Source organism: Dichotomopilus funicola (genome assembly GCF_033296635.1).
Source record: "Dichotomopilus funicola strain CBS 141.50 unplaced genomic scaffold C8A04scaffold_38, whole genome shotgun sequence".
NCBI classification, from domain to species: Eukaryota; Fungi; Ascomycota; class Sordariomycetes; order Sordariales; family Chaetomiaceae; genus Dichotomopilus; species Dichotomopilus funicola.
Window position 1 is genome coordinate 58,143 of NW_026944059.1, and position 21,402 is coordinate 79,544.

The 21,402-nt window shown below is 54.2% G+C and overlaps 5 protein-coding genes across 5 annotated transcripts; all 5 read right to left on the minus strand.

Annotated features, from left to right (window-relative positions):
• Nucleotides 1–2,687: 2,687 nt before the first annotated feature.
• Nucleotides 2,688–3,626, minus strand: C8A04DRAFT_29349 (60S ribosomal protein L15; the record flags this gene model as incomplete). Its single annotated transcript, XM_062780983.1, has 3 exons — nt 2,688–3,055; nt 3,157–3,313; nt 3,540–3,626. The coding sequence occupies 3 exons, from the start codon at nt 3,624–3,626 to the stop codon at nt 2,688–2,690; spliced, it is 612 nt and encodes a 203-aa protein (XP_062636323.1).
• A 639-nt stretch (nt 3,627–4,265) lies between these two features.
• C8A04DRAFT_29350 (6d24efdd-47e8-48fc-a4f6-c9a3cf6d6fdb) lies at nt 4,266–5,260 on the minus strand (the record flags this gene model as incomplete). The annotated part of the gene is made up of 3 exons (XM_062780984.1): nt 4,266–4,776; nt 4,842–4,985; nt 5,049–5,260. 3 exons carry the CDS (start codon nt 5,258–5,260, stop codon nt 4,266–4,268), a joined length of 867 nt encoding a protein of 288 aa, XP_062636324.1.
• Nucleotides 5,261–6,680: 1,420 nt separating this feature from the next.
• On the minus strand, nt 6,681–9,491 carry C8A04DRAFT_12768 (uncharacterized protein; the record flags this gene model as incomplete). Its single annotated transcript, XM_062777452.1, has 3 exons — nt 6,681–7,287; nt 7,348–8,038; nt 8,096–9,491. 3 exons carry the CDS (start codon nt 9,489–9,491, stop codon nt 6,681–6,683), a joined length of 2,694 nt encoding a protein of 897 aa, XP_062636325.1.
• Nucleotides 9,492–14,983: 5,492 nt separating this feature from the next.
• C8A04DRAFT_29352 (scaffold protein Nfu/NifU N terminal-domain-containing protein) lies at nt 14,984–16,061 on the minus strand (the record flags this gene model as incomplete). The annotated part of the gene is made up of 2 exons (XM_062780985.1): nt 14,984–15,136; nt 15,222–16,061. 2 exons carry the CDS (start codon nt 16,059–16,061, stop codon nt 14,984–14,986), a joined length of 993 nt encoding a protein of 330 aa, XP_062636326.1.
• Nucleotides 16,062–17,190: 1,129 nt separating this feature from the next.
• Nucleotides 17,191–20,189, minus strand: C8A04DRAFT_37833 (uncharacterized protein; the record flags this gene model as incomplete). Its single annotated transcript, XM_062784017.1, has 3 exons — nt 17,191–17,210; nt 17,541–17,815; nt 19,036–20,189. 3 exons carry the CDS (start codon nt 20,187–20,189, stop codon nt 17,191–17,193), a joined length of 1,449 nt encoding a protein of 482 aa, XP_062636327.1.
• Between the last annotated feature and the right edge of the window lie 1,213 nt (nt 20,190–21,402).

Genomic DNA, 21,402 nt, shown 5'->3' on the forward strand with positions numbered 1-21,402 from the left:
CTTCCGGTTTTCGGTTTTCGGCTCTCGACTCTTGATTCTCATCATTTTCGAATCTCTTCCGAGCACAGATTTCGATCCTCTCGGAACACTTCGTCCCCAGATCTCAACCAATTCTGAGCATCTTCCGCTTCTCGCACGCCGAATCTCGATCTGCATCGATAAAATCATCTCGACAGGATTTTGCAGGCTGGTCAAATCTCTTGAGATAGGCATCATGGGCGTGCTGAGGGCTGTGCTTCGGTCGGGCACTCGAATATGGGTTGTATTTTGCGCCGATTTTCTCTCTTTTTTCTTTTTTTCTCAGCGGTTGGCTGCTTGGGGTTCACACATCCTCGATCAATATCGACTTTTCTCAACCACCATCCTCGCCATTTGTCGACAGATGGTTGGTTTCTGGAAATCTCCGAGAATTCGATACAAAGGGCAGGTAGGATCACGACTTGATCCTCCCTCTTTCGTCACCCAATGTTTAACGGGAAACGATCGATTGGATGCGTTGCGATACGATGGCTGGACCGGTTCGACTCAGCTCGACTAGTCTCATCATGGTATCGCCCTCCCTCATAGCAGGCCGCCGCTGCGACAACAACCCATTTGACGGGGCGTTTACGGGTTCTTCGTCTTGCGTTTTGCACATCTGGCCTTGGCGTTTTTTAGTTTTTAGTTTTCCTTTTTCTTTTCGTTTTCTTCGCCCGCTTTTCCCACTCCCCAGTGGATTTTCACATCTACGTTTACCGTGCTAACTAGGCATCAACGTCTGTTGCCGGTCGTGGGGAAGTAAAGGGGTTCCACACTTTTCGGAGTGCTTTGGGCTTTGGACTTTTTTTGTTCTTTCCTTTCTACTGCTTTCTCAGGCCTCTCTCCATTCTCACCCAACCGACCGATTTTCTCGACAAGATCACTGGTAATATCGCACGGTGTAGAGGGGGAACACTCACTAGCTGGCCGGGACGCACAAAGTCTCTTGATCTGGCATGAGTTGCCTCATAATGGTGATGCTAGAGAAGCAGGAGGAAGCGAAGAGAACACATGGACTGGAGAAGGGGTCGACATGTATCAGAGGCAGGAAGGAAGGCTGGCAGTGGTACGGTTGGTGATTCTGGGGTGGAAATTCTGGTCCTTTGTGCCGAGAGGGTGCCGAGAGGGTGCCGAGAGGGAAGAGAATCGCAGCGAGGAAGGGGCAGCAAGCTCGGCGTGGCTCGGCGTGGCTCGGCGTGGGCTTGGGCTTGGGTTTGGGTTTGGGTTTGGGCTGGTCTTGGTTTTCTTCTTCGGTAGTAAGCTTTGATTGGGTTTTTACCCTTCCCCCTCCTCCCCTCCTCTCTTTCTCTTGCGTTGCGTTTTGAGGATGACAACGCATGGATTTTTTTCTCAAAGCCTTGGGTTTTGAACTTGTCTGTAACTTAGAAGAGCGATTAACGCCATTCACACTTGCAAAACATGGGTTTTATATCCTTATATGGGGGCTAGTGAGGGTTGTGGTGAGGGTTGTGTGGTGTGATGGTCACAGTGGTGGTGATAGGTGGTGATAGGTGGTGATAGGTGGTAATAAGTGGTGATGGTGGATGTGATAGTGATGGTGAGGATGGTAGAGGTGGCGATGTGGTTTGTTCTGAGATAGTGTATGTTGTGACATGTCCTTGAGTGTTCAAAATGTATGTTATGTTATGAATTGATTGAGTGTGTTTTGAATTCTTGGTTGTGCTACTCTCCTATGCCTTACAGTTGTGCTGTTGTGGGCTGTGTTTCGGTTCTCTTTGTCTGTTTGTGTTTCCTGTCTTGTTAGATACTGTGTTTCCTGTTGGTTTGTTTGTCGGTTTTCCGATCTTGTCGTCCATTGTATTTTCCGTCTGTTTGTCTACTGTGTTTTATGTATCTTCGTCCACATCTCTTTGTCTATCTTGTTTTCTGTCTCTTTATCTACTGCGTTTTCCATCTTTTCGTCTATCGTCTTTCACGTCTCCTCGTCTATTGTATTTTCCGCCCTTTCGCCTACTATGTTTTGCATGCCTTCGTCTGTTATGTTTCACGTCTCCTCATCTGTTGTATTTCACATCCTTTCGTCTACCGGGTTTTGCGTCTCTTCGTCTGTTGGGTTACAGGTCTTTTTATCTGTTGCGTTTTACGTCCCTTCGACTGTTGTATTTCACATCTTTTGCTTGTCATCGTTTATGTCTCTTGGTCTGTCCTGTTTTACGTCTCTTCGTCTATCGGGATGCCCAACCCTACATAGTATATTATATGGTAGATGATCAGAAACAAACCATGGGACAAAAACGACTTGATAAAACAGCACTGGGTCACTGGAAAGGCGGGAGAATGAGGGACACAACATGAAAGCCCAATTCTGGGCCAAAGGGGAATCACAATGCCATTCATAAAAACACCAAGACATAAGATGCGGGCAATTATCATGTAATGCGCCACGCAGGACGCCTGTCCATTCCTTTTTTTCTTTCTGTTCAACTAAACCGAAGTTTCCACCATCCCAATGCTCCGTCCGAATGGAAGCATGACACCGCCGCTGTGTCGCGGCATCATACCCCCTCCCGCCGCCAGGCGGGCCAGCCTGTCCGATATCCCACGACTCCACTGCATGAAACAATTGAAGAACCAGGACGGCCAGAAGAACACCGCCGTCTTTCGGATCGCTAATTCCGTTACGCCGTCGCCTGTCCGGGGCGAGACGTTTACCGGTAACGCCACAGGGACAGGGTGTTGTGGCGCTTCCAGGTCTTTCTCCGGCCAGCGCGGGTCTTGTTGTAGCGGTGGCCCTTGTTGAGACCACGCGACTTCTTGCCGGTGGCAGTGAGGCCGCGCGACTCGCGGTGCTTGTGAACCGGGTTGACGATCCAGTTGATGCGGGGGTCGCGGCGGATGGCCTTGTGCTGGGGGTCCACGAGGATGATCTCGTAGTACTTGTAGGTCGAGTCCTGGTTGATCCAGTACGAGTTCAGGACGCGCAGGTTAGCGCAGCGGCGGCCAACACGCTCCTCAGCGGTCGACTTGAGCGAGCGCTGGTACTTGAGCTGGTTGATACCCTGGTTGGTGGGCTTGCCTAGAGGAGAGGAAAGAATTCTAGGTCAGCTTCCATTCTTCCTGCGAGACTCTCCCCCATGTGCCAGTTCCTTCACGCCACGCCAGGTGGAAATTTCTTACCATAGGTGGCGCCCTTGGGAGCGGGCCTCTTGCGGCCACCACGGCGGACACGCACGCGGTAGATGACATAGCCCTGCTTGGCCTTGTAGCCGAGACGGCGGGCCTTGTCGGGGCGGCTGGGCCGCGAGGCACGGTGGATGACGTTCAACTGGCGGAGCTATATTGATGCACTCTCAGCAAATGTTCAACGAGTGTATAGCAAGAACGCCGGTTCGATTCGGTGGTTTTCGTTTCGTCGAGTGTCTCGGTCTCTCTTTTCTTTCTCTCGAGTTTCCCAATCGGTATTGAGCACGAGATACAGAGAAAAAGATTTTCGCGAGTCGTCGAAAAGGAAAACCACCGTTCGGCCGTCGTCCACGAATTCGAGGGTGCTTTTAACTAACCTCCCAGCAGCGAACCCGGAGAAGGAAGCTGGAGACATCGCTCTGCTTCTTCTTCGAAAGCTCCTCGAGGTACTTAAGGGCACCCATTTTGCCTGTGCAAATTTCGCAGGTCAGCACCCCGTTGCCAACGAGTTTCGGGTGAAAAAGTCGGAATCGTTGAAAAGAGTAGAAAATTGATTGTATCGTCGAAATACGGAGGAGCGGGATATACGCACCAACCACGAATTCCTGTTGTTAGTACGGTTTGAGGGAATCCAGCCAAGGGTCGTGAGAGTCGGGGAACAAAATTTCGGAAGTCTTGCAATTGTGGAAGCAAAAGCCCTAACCGAAGGGCATGGACGCTTATCCTAATTCGGACTAGATTGTTGGTCTGAGCTCCACACAACAGATCTCGACGACAGGTCTTGGCGCTACCCCACACCCCTCTATGTTTTGTTGTTAACAGCAGTCGGTTCACCTCGTCTTCATGGGAGAATTTACTAAGAGCTGATAGTTGCCCGAGTTTCTTTCCTTAATTTGTTTAAAGGCGGTTTGGCAAAAAATGTTTGAAACTGTTTTTTCTTGAAAGTTGGTGTATTTTGGATGGCAATGGGTCTCTGCATCTCACATAAAATTACGTTGTAGTTTTCATCACCTCCTTTAAGCTTCGCCGTCGACAGCCGTCCATCAAGATACATCCGCCCATAGCAACATGGAAACATCCCGTCGATACCGCTTAACCTTTTTTTATTTCAACTCCGAAGGCAGTGTCCTCACAACCCCCGCCATGGCAACCATCTGCTTCCTTGCCAAGCCCCCCCAGCTCTCATCACTCTTCCCCAATCCCCGGCCCTTCCGCCGCCATTCAAACAACCCTTTAGCCAGATTCTCGACCTCACTATCTTCCCCTTCATCCACGTTATCACTTTCCTCTTGACTCTCCCTGTCCCCTCCACGGTCATCCGGGCTAATCCAGCCCTCAACCACCTTCTCGCCAAATATCTTACCGTATTCCAGCAGTTTCCGCATGCCCTCCTCGTCCTGCTTCCATATCTCTCGAGGGGACTGAATGTTCTGCTTACGCGAGTCTCTCTCCGCCTTCCGGTGGCAATCGAGGATCGCGTGGCTGAGGCTCACAAGTTGTTGGGTCTTTTCAAAAAGTGGGTTATCATCCGCAGAAAGGGCAGTCCGCACACTAGTTTGCAGGACCGTGAAGATCTCTGCCATATTGTTGCTGCTATCGTTCTGAGGGTCGCCCCTGTGTTTTGATATGTTAGCTCTGGCATTGTAAATCAACAACGGATTATATGGGATGCCACGAACAGCTCCCGTCTAAGTTTGGCCAACGCCGCCTGAGTCTGCTCCCGACCCTCCGCAATCTGGCTTTTAAACGCACTAATGAACTCCTTGGACTTTTTGTTCTGGTCCATCAAGTGTTGTTCAATGGTCGTTGACTTAGCGGGCCCCCTTTTTTACACAGTCAGTCACCGAAAACCAAAGCAACCGCAGGATGACCAATCGACGCCCTACCTCCCATATCCCAAGTCATCGTCATCGTCGTCGTCGTCCTTCGCGGCTTGAGAAGTCGCCCCGCGTGCTCTTTTGGCCGGCTTAAAAGGAGGCACGTCGCTTTCGTTGTCATCAGAGGTGAGTGAAGTCTTGGTTGTACGAGAAGACTTGGCTCCTGGACCAGTTTTCCTGGCCGCTGGCGCAGAGTTTCCAGCTTTGCGTTTGGCCGGCATGGTTTGGCGGTCGAGTTACGGGTGACAAAACTCTTGAATCTTGGGGATTGAAACTTGATGGACAGCAGGAGGAAGGAAAAACGGCTAGAAGTGCGGTTACCAAATCTTAGAAGAGGGTTCGCTAAACGTACATAAAATAAAGGTAAAAAAGGGGAGCATCTGCGGTCGGTTCTTGTCCTGTGGCGTGTTATCGGAGGCATGTTGTCCTTTGCACTTTCCTCTCCTGGCCATGCTCATAAGGAAAGCGCAACCAGATATATCGGCTGCCTCGCATAAAAATTATCTGCTTCGGGCCGGCGGTGTCCGACCGGGTCAAGGCAATGGCGATCCTTCCCACCTGCCTTCGTTAGGTCGGAGTCAGGTGTTGATTCGCCAAACGGACGGACGATGCAAGTTGTCCGTTGAGGTGTCTAAAAAGCTGAAACGCTTGCTAATGTTCACATCAAGCTGAACCTGTGAGCAACGGTCTGGAATAGCAACCAACTCCAGATATTGTTATCTGGCACAAGTCACAGGGAGGTAGACGATTATGAAAAATGAATAAATAACCGGAAAAGCCCAAGTCTTATAATTTGTATGCACTGCGACGACAGGTATCCCACATCACACCCCCTAACCAAACCGAACTTTTCCACAAAAGGTTGTCCCATTTTGTAAGTCCATCCGTCTTTCTTCGGAAATTACACAATGCCTGCTGCCAAAGAAAGCCCCGAGCCCTCTCAGTCTTGTGTGGTGTGTCTGTCTATCAAGGGAAGAAAAGAAAATGGGGAGAATGAGGAAAGCCAGAAGAAGAAAAGTAGAAAAATCTTTCAGTTCATCAAAGGGTGGTGACAAGCAGGCAGCAATCGCGTCATAGTCGAAGAGAATGGGTAAGTGGAAGCAGAGAGGGAAAGAAAGAGAAGAAAGCGAGTGTACTCCGACCGGCCACCCAAGCCAAGGGACAATCTTCGTAGTATTAAAATCAGGAAAAAAGGGGGGAGGTCGGGGTGAAAAGTCGCAAAGCCCGGGAAAATGTAAAGCCCGTCTTAAACCGTGAGTGAATCAAGTTCGCCCGAAAGGAAATGAAAGGAAAACCAAGACAGTGTATCCGTGACAAACATCCCCTTTCGACTAAAAGAGCTGGCCGACGCCCGATAAAGCGAGGTAAACCGGCCTTGTTGTGCGGCAGTCGGAAAAGGTGGTATCAACATGGTCCCATGTTCTCGTTACAGAAGGTTTGGCCGTTACCCCTATAGTTTTTCGTACCCCACCCATCTTCTTTTTCTGTATCGTCGTTTCCGGGTGTAAGGGAATCTGGAGCATTTATGAAAGCTGGCGATCAAGTAGGAACGAAAATCAGAAAGAAATGAGAAGAAGAAACAGCCGATATATGATTGCATTCCTCGGTAGATTCGTCTTGATCCATATTCGAGTACCCATGCTAGCGTGAACCCAACGACAGCCCCTGGAAAGACCCAAGGATATCTCCTTGAGCGCCGAGAGGTGGGAGGCCCTGTTCACGCTGGGGACCACCGGCAGACTGCGGGCTTGGGTAACGTCCACGTCCGGCGAAGTCTCCCCCAGGTTGGGGGAACCCGCCGGGGAAAGCATCCAGACCTTGCATCAAACCTGGGCTGTACGGCACCGCGCCTCCGCGACCAGCATTGGCGAAAGCGTTGTAAGGCTGCTGGTAAGGGTAATTCGCGGCAGGGAAGTTTGATCCAGGCGCCACGGCACGTTCGCTAAAAGGCGCGGTGTAAGCGGGCTGCTGGTTGCCACGACCGGCCTGGTTGGAGCCTGAGTAGGAAGCCTGCGGCTCTGGCTGCGTATCTTGGTGACGAGTTGAGGCTGCGGCGGACCGCGTCACCACTGCTCCGGGACCGACACCGCTGGGTGCTTGCAGCCCGAGGGTGGGGCTGGCGAACGATGCCGGATTGATGGCGGACATCCAGATGCGAGTCTTGTAGATCTTGAACAGATCGGTGACGAGGGAGTTGAAGTTGATGTATGTGTCGGCGAAATAGTAGAAGGTGAGCTTTTTCCAGTCCCTGTTATTCCAAGTTAGCGTCCGTCCCATCAATACCGTATAAATTGCGCAGAAAACTCACATCTGGAACTCGGCATCAAGAATCTCCATGTTGAGCCCATGCTCCTTGACCTTCTGCTGGCAAACCCGCTTAGCCTTTGCTTCATTGCCCTCCTTCTCCCGCAATGCATGGATCTCGTGGCTTTGCGCGAGACGCTTGATCAACTTCGGCTTGAGTTCTCCGGAACCGGGCTCCTGGAGATGATGGTGCTGGCTCGGGGGACCCATGCCGCCGACTGCGCTGCCCTGTAGACCGTTGCTGGCTGCCATGAGGCCGGCGCCGGCACCTTCATGCGCGGCAGCTGCATTTTGGGAGTACATCATCAGCCACCGGTACTGTTCCTCGGCGTAATGTTCCTTCAGCTCCTTCGCGGTCTGCCAGTCGACGTTATCTCGTGCGACAGTGCCCAGATCGGTACCACGGTCCGCCTCAACAATCACCAGGTCGCCCGGCTTAACGTTCAGTCCGGTACCCTCTTGGATGTAGAAAACGTCGGCCCTGGCGCACTTGAAAAGAACGATGTGGAGTGACTGGTTATGCCGCGGCTGCGCCATACCGTACATGCTGCGGTGAGGGGAGGTAGGGCGATGGGCATAGGAATTGGGCATCGCCGTGTAAGGGGACGGGAGGTGGTTTCCATAGGCGCCCGGTGCGAGTCCTTGCTGGGTACCGCCTAGGCCGGCAGCAGCCCCACCGCCAAAGTAAGGCGGTACTGTATCCATGGTCAGAATAGGAAGTGAGCGAGGCACTGGTTGAAAATAGTGCTCACCTTGGTTGTTAATGGCATATCCGTGGTTGTCGGTGTATGCCGCGGACAGGTCTGGGCCGTGGCCAAGTTCTTGGGCCGCCGATTCGTGTGCCTGATGGACATCTCCAATAGAGCTGATGGATGCTTGCCGAGTGGGAACGTCCGCAAACGAGTGTCGCCGGCTCTGCGGAATATCTCCCAGCCCGCCGAAGCCAAGCGAACTCTGCCAGAAAGCCTTTTTAACATTTTCCAGCTTGCGGTTCTCAACCATGTATGGAGTCTTGTTGTACGGGCCCACGCCATATTCGCTCATCCTGCGTCCACCGCCCCTCCGAGAAGCTGCATCCGGCCCGTCGTTCAGCTCGTCGTGCTCATCGACCGCGTAATCGGATTCTTCTGGCATGTCCTGTAAATAACTGGAGCTTAGGCCGTAAGCGCTTGCTGTCGAGGCTCGGGGGCGAAGTCGCGCATTTTGGGCGTTCTGGTACTGCTGCTGGCGCAACATCATGTTTTCCCGAGTAAGCATCTCAATGGTCTTTGCCGGGTCTTGGTGCTGGCTCCCTTGCATAGAACCACTGCTGTCGTCATCCTCATCCTCATTTACCTTACCCAGCATACTGCTGTCGTTCGACATCTCGCTCAACATGCTCGGGCGAGAAGGTCGATGCTGAAGGCCGGGGTGCCCCATAGTCCGACGAGTGTTCATTACCGGCGGGTTGGCGGCCATAGATCCGGCAGCAACGGATTCTGGTTCGAGCTGACCCACTGAGTAGGATTGGGACCGGTACGTCTTGGGCGTGGGGTGCAACGGAATCGCAAATGGAATCTGCGAGTTCGGGGCGTCTCTCGTTGCTGGCGAAGTCTGAGCCAAACCGTTGTCGACACCGAAGAAGGCGCTGTTCTGAACCCCAGGAGCAACCGTAGAGGTAGGCGACGGCAAAACCTCGGTAAGGCGAGACGGAGGCTCCTTTCGCTCGTTGTTCCAAATCCCAGTTCCCCAAGGAAACGAACCGGCACCCGAGTGAGCCCTTCCTAGAACCCCGGTAGTGGCAGCATGGGAACCCCAAGCCGTCACGCCCGAGTCAACAGAAGGCGTAGCGGGATGTGAGCTTGTAGGAGACATCGACGTGCTCGCAAAAGAGCCCTTCCTCTGGGCTTGGCGGGGTAGCGGCTGTTGCGAGGTGTCGTTCAGCCAGGACGAGCGACGCACAGGCTGTGTGGGTTGGACTGGGGGAGGAAGCACATCCTGACGGTGGTTATCGGGCTCGTCGTCGGAACTTGCGAGTGCCTCGGAGTCCGGGGTGGATCTTCGGTTCAGTTTCTCCAGCAGTATAGCATGGCTGCTTGGCGGGCCAGCCGGGAAACTGTTTTGCCCCGGCTTGGGTGTAGTGCCGGGTTTAATCACACCTGAACTCATGATCACGGGGTTGGGAATGAGAGTGAATTACAAAAGGGGGATTGGTCTCGAAATCAGTCAACTGTGACGGGACAGGTCAGCAGGCGTTGAGTAACAGGGTCAGATGGCGGGAACGGCAATGAAACAAGTAGCGAAGCAAATCAGTCACAAAATCTCTCGCCCATGATAATCACAAGCGCAAAGCGAAAGCCATTGTTGCCACCTGGGAGTTGCCGTCAAGATACAACAATACAATGAGGGAAACTTACAAGAAACGCAGCTCGGATTATATCTATATCAACGGGGTTGGGTATCGCTTCCTCCGCGTCTATTCTTCTCGTTCCTCGTGTCGTCGGAATTGTCGTAACAAGAGTGTCTAGGGAAAGGAAAAGAAATGTATAGGAAAAATCAAATGGGCTCTCGAGGCGCGGGTGGTGCAGCCACGCGGGGCAGACAGGCCGAGGAGGGGCCGTCGCGGCCGAGGCTGAGGCGCCCTGGGTTGGGAAGAAGAGGACGATGTAAGAGGGAGGGAGCCGATTTCGGTCCGACCACAAGGAGACTCGCTCGCCGTCGAGGAAATCAGAGAGACAGACGATTGAGGAGGTTGTGAGGTTTTTTTGGCGTGCGCCTCGTCGATTAAAAACATGCGACGGCGCTAATCGCGAAGTCGAGCTCCCATTGCAGGCGGGAGCCGCTGTCAGCCGACGTGCGGAGAGACAAACTGGGGAATCGCAGATCGCGTGTCGCGGGCAGGATGGAACAGGTTTGTGCGTCCTAGGCGATGAGGGGCTTTGACAGCTTGTGTAATGCGCGTCCTTGGTGTCGCGTGGTGGTCACTAGGCTGCGGGGCGAAGTGGGAGAACGGAAGTGGGATGACGAGCGACGACGGCGGGGAAGAAGGGGGAGGGTAAAGAGTGAATGAAAGAGATGAGTGTTCGAGGTTCTAGGATGGAGGTGGTCGAGGTTCCAGGTCAAGCGTGCTCGTGCGCTGGGAGCCCCATCGAGGTGTGAGCGGGGAAAGCTGGGGGAAGGACGCTGCTTGGTGAATGGCTAGAATCCCGGTCCAGTTCTGTCAGGCTAACCAAACGTGGACCAGCCCGGTCGATACGTTGACGCCGTGGCAAGGGGCATCGACGCAGCAGGAACGGGGCCTTGGGAACAGCACTTGCACGCAGAAAGCAGTAAAACGGTTTTTCGGCTCATATCACGCTTCTCTTCCCAACGACTGAAATAGGAGAGCATTACATAGTAAAAGGTGCAGCATCTGGAGTGGAACATATCACCGAGGTTGGTTTCTCGTGTCTTTTCAATGCCCGCTGCCCGACCCTCAAATCAAGCGGCGGAGAACCGGGACTCGAGGTGCGTGCCAGACAAGCGTCGCTCTGCGAAGAACGTTGGGGGCGGACACATGAAGGCGAGAAGGCGAAAATCAGAGGCTCGAGAGGGCAATGAGTGGAGACCTGGCTAATCATGGAGCGCCATGCATTGATAAAGACCATAGTTGGCGCTGTGCTCCACGAGGCGCCGTGGACCTACTGCTCGAAACTTTTCTCATAGGGTGCGAGGCACAGCTTTCGCACGCAGCTTTCGCCGTCACCAGATGGAATGGAATGGATGGGACGTTGGGGTCGCCCTGGACAAGGTCAGTGTTAGCGCAAAATTTGCACTGTCTGGGGTCTCGATCCCTTCCATCGGTGCTTCCCGAACGACACCTCGGTGAGGGGTTGAAATATTGGATGGAAGCCCACGACGCACGTACTATGTAGGTATCTCCTGCGATCAACTAGATGCAATGGGGGTTGCCATAAATCACCTGCGAAGTAATTAAATAGAATAACACTTTGCGCCTATGACCAACATTCGAGGGTCTCCCCAAGTCCCACCAAGAGATCGCTAACAGCAGAGCCACAGCAGGGAGACAATCAATACCTGTAGATAGCCTAGCTCAGTCCCAGCACATATCGTCAAGAGGCCGGGGAGCCGGGTTGCACAGTAGCTCCCAGCAAGGGAGCAAGCACCTCAGGTGCAACGATAGCCTTGTATCTGTCTCTTTCTAGTTTCGCCATCAGCTCGGCGCCAGATGTCTCGAGTCTCTAAGACGGCGTACCCCCCATCGCGGCAACCGTTGAACACAGACCCATACGTCACTTGCCAGTTCAAAGACCTCTGCACCCATCCTCGAGGCCACCTCGGCCACCTCGAAGCTCATCGAAGATCGGTAAAACTACGCCGGCTTGGCACGAACATTATTCCACCGTGTTATTTCTCTCCATATTTCACACTGTGCGGCGAGCGGCATCAGACTTTCCCATGGTCGCATGATCTTCTAACCCTTGTTCCAATTGGCAGCCCAGGGTTCTCGAATTACGGCGCGGGGAAAGAGGGGCCCATCATCTTCATGTGTAGTTTGTGTCACTCGATGAAGCAGGTGCGGTCTCATAGCTCCTTCCTAGCCAGAACTTGACGGGGATGAAATCGGAGAAGAAAATATACGCCACAGTCGTTTGATCAAGAAAGATCACAGGCTCTTACCACAGCCAAATATCTAAACCAAAGTCGTCACCACACGTCAGCTCAACGTCGCCGAGAATTGGAGGTTCTTGTCTTCCAGGCCTGAGGATGAATGGAGAAGTGGTTCGGGGTCGCCCCACAGCGACAACTTGCCGTGGGGAAGCGAGAGTCCGTCGGCTAAGTCACACCGTCACACCTTTCACCAGCTTCCAGTCGGGATTATAGTTCTCCTGAATATCATCATCGGTTTTAGGGACTGGGGCGAGACGTTCGACAGCTTTGGTCACGCCGCCGCCGTGCATATCCCAACGCAAGCGATCTGCTCGCCCACCAAATTTCGGCACAATGCACGTTTTCCGGGGCTGCAGGTGGCCAAAAACGGCCACAACAGTGCAGCTCTGCAGGACGGGAAGCTGGCTCGCTCCATGCTCAGTGGCTCGCGCTTCTCACAAGACCTCGAGGGCGCTTCACCGGCCTTGGGATATCCAAATATCGAGGATGACAATCGAACACCTAGTGGGCTGCTAGTTCCCTTCAATGGTCGGGTCTAGTGGCGCCACTACGTCACGCATGCGAAAACATATGGGCAAAGAAATTTCGAGATTGCTTCTACGGAACTAACCTAGCTGTAGAAGACTCGAAGGGAAAAGCCACTTCTCAACGCGCAGGTGTGTAAGCGGCCTTTTGATTCAAAGGATCGCCGAGAGAAAAGCGCACTCCCACAAAAGACGAACCGACCAAATACAGCGGTAAAATTAAGACACCAGCTGGGTGATTTGGGGAAATCCGTATCTAAGTAACATCTTCAATCGCCCAACGCGAGAAGTTCATTATGTCTCAGGACCGACTTTAACCCCTAAATTTGCTAAATATTTCTGCCCCATAGACAACGGACAACAGCTCGAACAGGTCGGACAGCACGAGTCAAGAGCTTCGTCTATCTGTACTTGCAATATCCCCGGGCCACCCAGGATACAACCCGACAATCCTGAAAGCACGGCCCGAGCCCAACATCGACAAGGAGACCCGGTAAGAAGCCGGCAGTGAATTGAAACAAAAGGTTGATGGGTTTTTCGCCGGTCAGGTATTGATGCAATCGCGTCTCCCCGAACCCAATAGCGAAGCGCGTGCCGATGACGAAGTAGCGCAAGTACGGCATGCCCGAAGCGAAGGGCCACACATATATTCGGAGGATGATATCGAGGGCCAAGCCGAACAATATGCACACCCAATGTGTGAGTTGGCGTTCGAGATTGGTGCAGCGGGCGGCCGGGGCAACCTCTGGGGAAGCGTTGGTTTCGACTTTGTGATCCATTGTCCTTCGGATGAGCTTCTTCTGCTGTAATCCATGCCGAGGATGAACACAAAAATAAGAACTAAACCGCGGCAACGCTCACATTTGTTTCTCTTAAGTACTCCCCTCAACCATTTCGACCCAGCCAAAATATGCCTGATCGCCGTCTTTGCCACCTCAGAACGTTTACACAGCCAACGAACAGCCTCAACAACTCAGAAAACCATCTCTTCCTTCAAACATCAGAACCAACCAAATCTGCGTCAAGGAATCCTCTCAGCAAGCCAAGCCTTCATAGCCCCGGCCGACACGCAGGACAAGAAACAATCTTCTATCTTTCTCTACACTAAGGCAACTGAAAGGAATCTCGTAATAATCGAGCTAATGTCTGAGTGGAGAAACAATCCACGGAACGAAGTCCCAAGAAGAGGGGGTAATCCGTTGCTCAAGCAATGATCCAACGATACAAAATGAGTTATCAAGAAACAAACCAACACATCCCATAGTTAGCCCGAACTTTTACACTGCTAACTGGAGCTTCAAGTTGCCAAACAACACCAGTGTATTTCTAGCCCCGCAACGTCCACGCCGCAAATGGACAAGCCTCCCCGGATTTCCGTTTCAACCCCCCCCTGCTTCCCGTCCCCTGTCCTGCCGCGCTGACTCCAACCCAACCCAACCAAGCTACGGCGATAACGAAGTGGCACAGTGGTTGGGTGGCACCCCTCTTCCCGGGACTGGGGTAAATCGCATCATCATCAGCATTCCGGGTAGGACACCCGAAATCGACCTCGTCGTGTGTGTGTATGCGCGCGTTGTGTGTGTGCGAGTGTGTGTGTGTGTGTGTGTTGTGTGTGTAACTATGTAAGCGGCCCAATCCGTATTCTGGGTGGTGTACCCTTCGGAAATCGGGCTTCCGCGGTGGGGAAATGGGGGCCGAATTGCTTGGGAATTGGAACGAACGCTCTCTTGGAGCAATTGGGTGGGTGGTTTCTCGGGGAGCTGATAAAGCTGTTCGTTCAATATCATCGGCGCCGCCGCCGCTACACTAGTTCTGACGAGGCAGAGGATCCATGCATCATCATCTTGTGATCTTTGCAACACCTGCAAGGACCTTCGTTTGAGGTTAGTGTCGCTGATTGAAACTGACTTTAGGCAGTCCGTAACGTAAAAGACCAAAAAAAAGGCATTTTGTTACTGGTCGGATTGGAGGGGAACGCCCATCGGGTTGCTGTTCTGTGCAACCACATCGACCTCGGAATTTCCGTTGAATTGAACCTCGCGGGGCTCTTCTTGGCAAGTAGTGTACCGCATATGTGCGCAGGTCCGTGGGCAAGCGGTTAGTTGAATTCATTACCCGTATGACGATGGAGAGCGCTGCAATTGGTGGAACATGTTGCTTTAAGGGCAGCCCCATTGTAGACGACGTTGAACCGAGCCCAGGAGACTTGAGGCTCGGGACGGCGTTTTGAGCAAGGGCCGAGTCTCAAGCTCGCTGAGCTGGGAGCATTCTCATTCCCATGGACTCGACGGTTAGATTTCCCACCTGAGCCACTCCAGAGACAAGAGTAATATGTCCCCTTGTTGCATCCAAAACCACCGTGCCACGCTATAATATACGCATCATGTATCGTTTTAGCATACAACCGTTGAATCTCCTTGCATGAGCAAGTTCTACTAGATCCGTGAGCCCCAGCTAGAGACCGCTTCAAGCGACGGTATCAAGCGACCCCTTACCCACCGTCGAAGGCGGCACCTCGCCCTTTTGCGCCTTGAGCTTCTCCTCAAACTTGGCAAACTCCTTCAAGGCGATCTCCTCTTCCTCGTCTAGCACCTGATGGACACCCTTGACTTCTTCGATCTGGTAGCATGGGGTTAGCTCATGGTCCAGCAAAGTCGTAACAATGAAATAAAGGAAAGAAAAAAGGAAAAAGAAAAAAACTCACATAATGCATCAACATGCCCTCAATCCCATTCTTCAACGTAACCGTGCTCGAATCACAAGTCCGACACGCCCCCCTCAACTTCAACATCACATACCCGTCCTCAAACCCCCGAAACTCAATATCCCCCCCATCCTCCTGAATCGCCGGCCGCACCCGTGTCTCCAACAACTCCTTAATCATCCCCACCACCTCACTATCATTCTCATCATACGCCAGACTATCCAATTCCGCCGTCTCCTCCGAAGATTCCCCCGCGGCCCCTGCCGCCCCCCGCTCAGCCACGTTCACAATCGCCTGCCCGGAGGTAATCGTCTCGGTAATCAACGCAAACACCTCCGGGCGAATATGCGCCCAATTCGCATCGGCCGCCTTCGTAACCGTAATAAAATCGGCGCCGTAAAACACCGACGTCACGCCGTCGATGTTCATGAGCTGGGCGGCGAGCGGGGAGGGGTAGGGCGGGGCGATGGTCGAGCGCGGGTTGAGGTACTCGATGAAGGGGGTTGTGAGCTGCTCGGGGAGCACGCGGTGGTTCGGGAGGAACTTGAGGGCGTCAGCGTTGGGGGTGGTTTCGGTTTGGATGAAGATGGTGCGGCGGGTGGTTTGCGGGAGGAGGGATTGCCAGGGTTGGGTGTTTCTTGGTGGTGGGAGGCGGGGGCGGAGGGGGGAGGAGGATGTGGGAGTGTTGTTGCGGGTGGTGCTGCTGGTGTAAGTTCGTTTTGTGGTGGCGGATGCGGTTTGTTGGAGACGGAGGCAGGTTGTTGCTGCTGATGGCTTGACGGCGCGGGTTGTGTGGGTGAGGAGCGGCGAGAAGCCGCGTACTAGCTTGTTTGACGGCATCGTGGGTTTCTTAGTCGGTGGCTTATGTGTATAGGTCGTATTTGTTGATTTTTGTTGTGTTTTCGTTCTCGATTTGAGATTTCGAGGTTGAAGAAGAGAAGCAAATGTCGCTGTGGGGCTCCGAGCATTGCCGCAGCGCATCCGTCTTCGCACCGGGAGCTGACAAACCCAGCATTTCCGAGTCGCCCGACCAAATCGGCCCCGCAGAATGGAATGGACCCCACTGAACCCTGGGTTTGCGTCATAGCGGCCCCCTGCTCCTCTAAATTTTTTGCTGGTTCTCCGGTGGCACCTTGCAGGTTGCTTTCTCCAGCGCGTGTCCAACAGCAGGTCCATCTTTGATCTCAGTGGCTGAATTCCTTCGTCACCCGTTCCATTCCGAAAAAACAATTCACATTGATTCGCGCGCAATCGCAGTCGCAATCGCAATCACCTGCAGGACGGAGCCGGGGGTCGATTTTCGACGCGATATTCTAGAACTGCAGGTGCGACAAGCTGCACACCGGCACACAACCACCGGTTATCCGTTACCTATCGCGACAACCCGCGCCGATATCAGCTCGGCAGCCGTCGGAAATTGACTAGATCTTGCATCTGATTGGTACCGCGCCGCGTGTAACTCAATCTTTGTTTCGACTTCCATCACCCCGCGCCAGTAAACCCAGGGGAAACAGTGTTTATTTACTTTTCCTCGTCCTCGGCTTTTCTCTTCTCCCTTCTCCGGCGCGCAATCGGTACAACACACAGATAAAAGAACTCGCCATGAGCTTGGATCAAGACACCAGCAACGGCAACCGCACCGATAACAACAACACCGGCACCATGCCAACCACAGAGCACGGCAGCTCGAGTCCACACACCATGCTCGGCGATGCGTCCCCCAAAGAGCCCGCAGTGGCGTCCGCGCCGTCGCCACGCCCAGCAGTAGTACCGGCAGATCCCACCGCCGATCCGGGCGCAGCAGCATCGGACGCCGAGCCGGACGGCCCGCGCACGAAGCGAGAGGCAAAGCCGTGCGGCGTATGCGGAGCGCAACCGGGAAAGTACAAGTGCCCGCGATGCGCAATGCCCTAGTATGTTCCTTTTGCTTTTCTCCTTAGCGTGTATGTGTCGGCAGAGACTAACTAACCTAACCAGTTGTTCCGTCGCCTGCAACAAACAGCACAAAGAGAACCACCCACCCGACGCTCCCAAGCCCGAACCCACAACAACATTCACCACCGCCAACCCCAATCCCAACTCCACCAACACAACCCCCGACGACCCCTACAGCATCCTCCTCGACCACCGCGACACCTTCACCCACCTCTTCACCAAATACCCCTCCCTCGCCGCCGAACTGACCCGCATCCAAGAAAAGACCCTCCCCCCACCCCTCCTACCATCATCAGCCCCCGCAAACAACCCCAACAACACCTGGTCCTCCAACCGCCACAAATCCCACCCCCACCACCATCACAACCGAAACCACAACAATACCAACAACAACACCCCCCAACCCTGGTCGCGCGACATCGGCCTGCGTCGCGGTGCCGAAGCGCTCCGGCGGGCTAGGACGGATCCGAGTGATACGGGTGATGGGGTGCGTGAGTTTTGTGAGTTGGTCAAGTTGTTGCTGAATCGGGATCGGGAGCAGCGGAAGTTGGAGAGTGGCGAGCGGCAGGGTGTGAATGGGATTGAGAAGGTGAGGAGGGAGGTTGTGGCTGAGGAGAGGGGGTTGATTGAGAGGTTGTTGAGGGAGGAGGGGGGGTGAACTAGGCACAGGAGAGGAGAGGGTAGGGTAAGATAAGATGTGCCTGGCTGTGATATGAGGATAGGTGGACTTGGTTGGTTGGTTGGTCGGTCGGTTGATTGGGCTTGTTCATGTGTCGCGATATTGTATGATTTTTTCTCTCTTCCATTTTTCACTTTGTCAAGGTCTGTTCACGTCTCTTTTCAGCCGGCTGGCATGTGCAAAGGACGGGATGGGATGGGATGGACCGGGTACTCGGGAGGCTTATCGTCGGATTCTACGCAAGCAAGGCAAGCAAGCAAACATGAAACGGCGCGCAGGGATTCTCAAGGATATTTGACTGGGAGTTTGGCGATGGGGTATTGGTTGGGAATTGGGTGTTAGATTATATGTTAGTTATAGCGGGAAGATTGGAATGCGCAAGCTGGAGAAACAGGGAGAAAGGGAGATAGGTAAATGGGCGCAAAGTCGCCGTGTCATTATAGTGTCATCGCCATCTTCCATACACCCTTCCATCCCTCGCCTGAAACATGGACCTTAGACCAGACCTCGGCATGTACGACGACTTCTCCCGCCTTTTAGTTGCACATTATGCTGCCAAGGATCCAACAGAAAGGCGGACATGATTATTTCACAACCGCGCAACTACACAGTAGAAAACGATGCCACCGTTAACGAACCAGCCATAAACTTGTACAGTACACTCCCGCCTCCCTCTTCTATCCCTACACCTTACACCCTATACTTCACATGTCCCACTCTCATTCCTCCCATCGTCATGAAGAAGTAGACAACCGCTTAAACCGCCCAAAGAACCCTCCCTTCCCCAACTTAGGCGTTGTAGGCGACTGCACCGCACTCTCATCCGCCCCAACATTATTATTACTCCCACCACCCTCAACAACGCCATTCCCACCGGAAGACAACCCCAATCCCAACCCGGCCCCAGCCCCAGCCCCAGTCCCAGTCCCAGTCCCAGTCCCAGTTTTCAACCTCGACCCCGATTCAGAATCTCTCCTCCCCCCTACCGCAGCACCACCAGCACCACCAGCAGCACCAGCACCACTAGCAGCACCAGCATCTTTACTCCCCCTCCGCCCCTTCAAAGTCCACAACGAATCAGCCTTGCGCAGCAACGGCGACAGAGGCGAGAGCAGTAACAACCGCTGCCCACTCCCACTCGTACTCTTACTATGATTATGATTACTACCACTACCACTTCCACTACCGCCTTTCGAAAACCACTGTCTCTCGCTCGCCGCTGCCGTGGCAGAGTCACGCTGTGTCCAGTCTGTCCTGGCCCTGTCTGGTGGGGGGAAGCGGGTGAGGTTGTCGTCTGCTGCTGTTGTTGTTGTCTCTTGTGATTGTTGCTGGTGGTGATGGAGGCACTCGGGATGTTGGGCTAGAGCGGCGTCTTCAAGGAGGGTATCCATGGTTAGTGTATCGGGCGCCATGTATGAGTGGCGGGCGTAGGCGTTCGGGTTTGGTCCTGTCCCTGGGCCCCTGGTGGTGACACGGTTGGAATCGGCAGTGCTGGAGTGAGCGAGGATATCGGCCGTGGTGCCTGTGCTGTACCGGCGGGAGTGGTTCTGATGCTTGGTGCTGTTGCTACGAGGCAAGATACGGGCGAGTTCGCCTTGGAAAGTGTGTTGTTGTTTGGGGGCGGGCGGGGCGTGCTGGTCCTGACGCGCGGCGTCTTCGAGAGCGCTGGTCCGCTGGAATTGGTTGCGGTCTAGGAGGCGTTCGCGCTCGGCTTGGGTTTGTTGGAGGGCGCGGGTCAGCTCAGCCGGAGCGATGGCGGCTGGGGGTTCCTGGGGGTTGGTGTTGGGGTTGGTGTTGTTGGTGTTGCCCGCGGGGCGCGCTTGACGGCCGCCGTCTAGGTGGAATTTGAGGGCGTTCTTGGAGAGTTTGTGGACCAGGCTGCTGTCGCGCATGTTGTCGACCGTGGTTGTCCGTGTGAACTGCTTGGCGGCTTCTTGCGGGACATGGTGATACGGCTCCTGCTGGGCCGCGGCTGGGACTGTTGCCTCGCCTCCCGTCCGTGGTGCATTTCGCGAGGTGGCAGACACCGTCTTCCCTAGGTCCGTGGCGGAATCGGTCGGTGGTTCAGCGGGCTTCGTGCGTGCGGCTTCCCGACGCCGGCTACTCGTGAGATGGGCCACGACATCCTTCCGGGCCGGCACCTCACCGCGGTGTCTCCGTTTCCGTTCGGCCAACGCCTTTTGCTCCGCCAACACGACATACAACCTGCGGCTGAGCTCCTCGGGGTCAACCTGGCCCTCTGGGACCCTGCTTGACGGCTTGTATGGCCGTGTTGGCCGGTGGCCGTTGGAGATCCGTTCCCCGGCAAAGTTCATTTTGTACTGCATTCTCCAAGGGGGTTCGGAAGCAAACATGGAGGAGGCAAATGACCGTGTGTGAAAGGTTCCGTCAAAGTGAACGAAGGTAGAGAGAAATCCCTGAGAGGAAGAGCAACGAAGCGCGGCCTTAGCTGGGGAATAGCGGTGCTTTCAAGCGAGACTTAGATCAAGATCTTCCCGCGCGTCTCGCTCGGGATCCTTGTTTGCGGGGCGTTCTAAAAACCGCCGGTCTTCGGCTGCGGCTGGTGGTGTCTTAACGAGGCGTGGACGATCCAGGATGGTGGTGACAGCTGCCCGTGTCTTGTGTCGGTGACTATTCCCTACCAGGGAAAAAGACCCAGTCTTCGGCCGGAACAGCTCAGCATCGGATATTATTACGTTTAACAGGCCGGCTTCGAGATTCCCGGCGTTCAGGGCTCATCAAGACCCGGAAAATATAAGAGGAAAAAAAGGGAGGGGGCATCGAAAGTTCGAGGCCACTTGGCGAAGGTTGCACTTGGCGGCGGTCAAGGTATGGGGCGCTCAAAGGAAGGGGAGGGGGGAGGTTATACACTATCGCGGATGAAGGATAGGCGGACCCGCCCAACATGTCTCGACTGTCCCCATTCCCCAGGCCATTACCCCCTGTCGACGGTGCAGCTGAGGTTGCAGAGCACACGACCGTTGGATTGGGGGTCTTCTGAGGAGTGCACTTGCGCGAGTCTCATGGTTGCCGCGAAGCAGCAATGCCGAGTTGTTCTCGTGCAGATGCAGTTGGAGTTGCAGTTGTCTCAGACGGCAGCCAACGGCGGGGGACGCGTGACAGCTAGTTACCGCAAGACTGCAGAGGTTCGCGCCTGAGAGTGAGAGAGATGCAGGGTCACATCCACGCTGGATAAAGTTGATCAGATGCCGGATTCGATCGTGGGAGGAGAGACGCGATGGCGTCGACTTCTTCCTGGTTGGCGCCGAGTCCTTTCCAGGGGTTGTCCAGATGCGAGCTGAAGAAGTCGAGCAGGCTACTGAACGTGAATGTTAGTGGTCACTTGATCGGAGAAATATCAAGGAATGGCCTGCGACTAGCGCTGGTGGATGCAGGCGATGTGGTCATGCAGTGAGCCTCCTTTTTGCCCATCGAGATATTCCGGCTTCCCCTTCACAAGCGCCTCGTTCGACAGGTTGATGTGCATCCCCAACAGGATCGTGGAACCCATCAGTTTGCGGCTCGTCCCAGCCCCCCCCTCATTGTGTGCCCCCAGCGGGTTGTGTG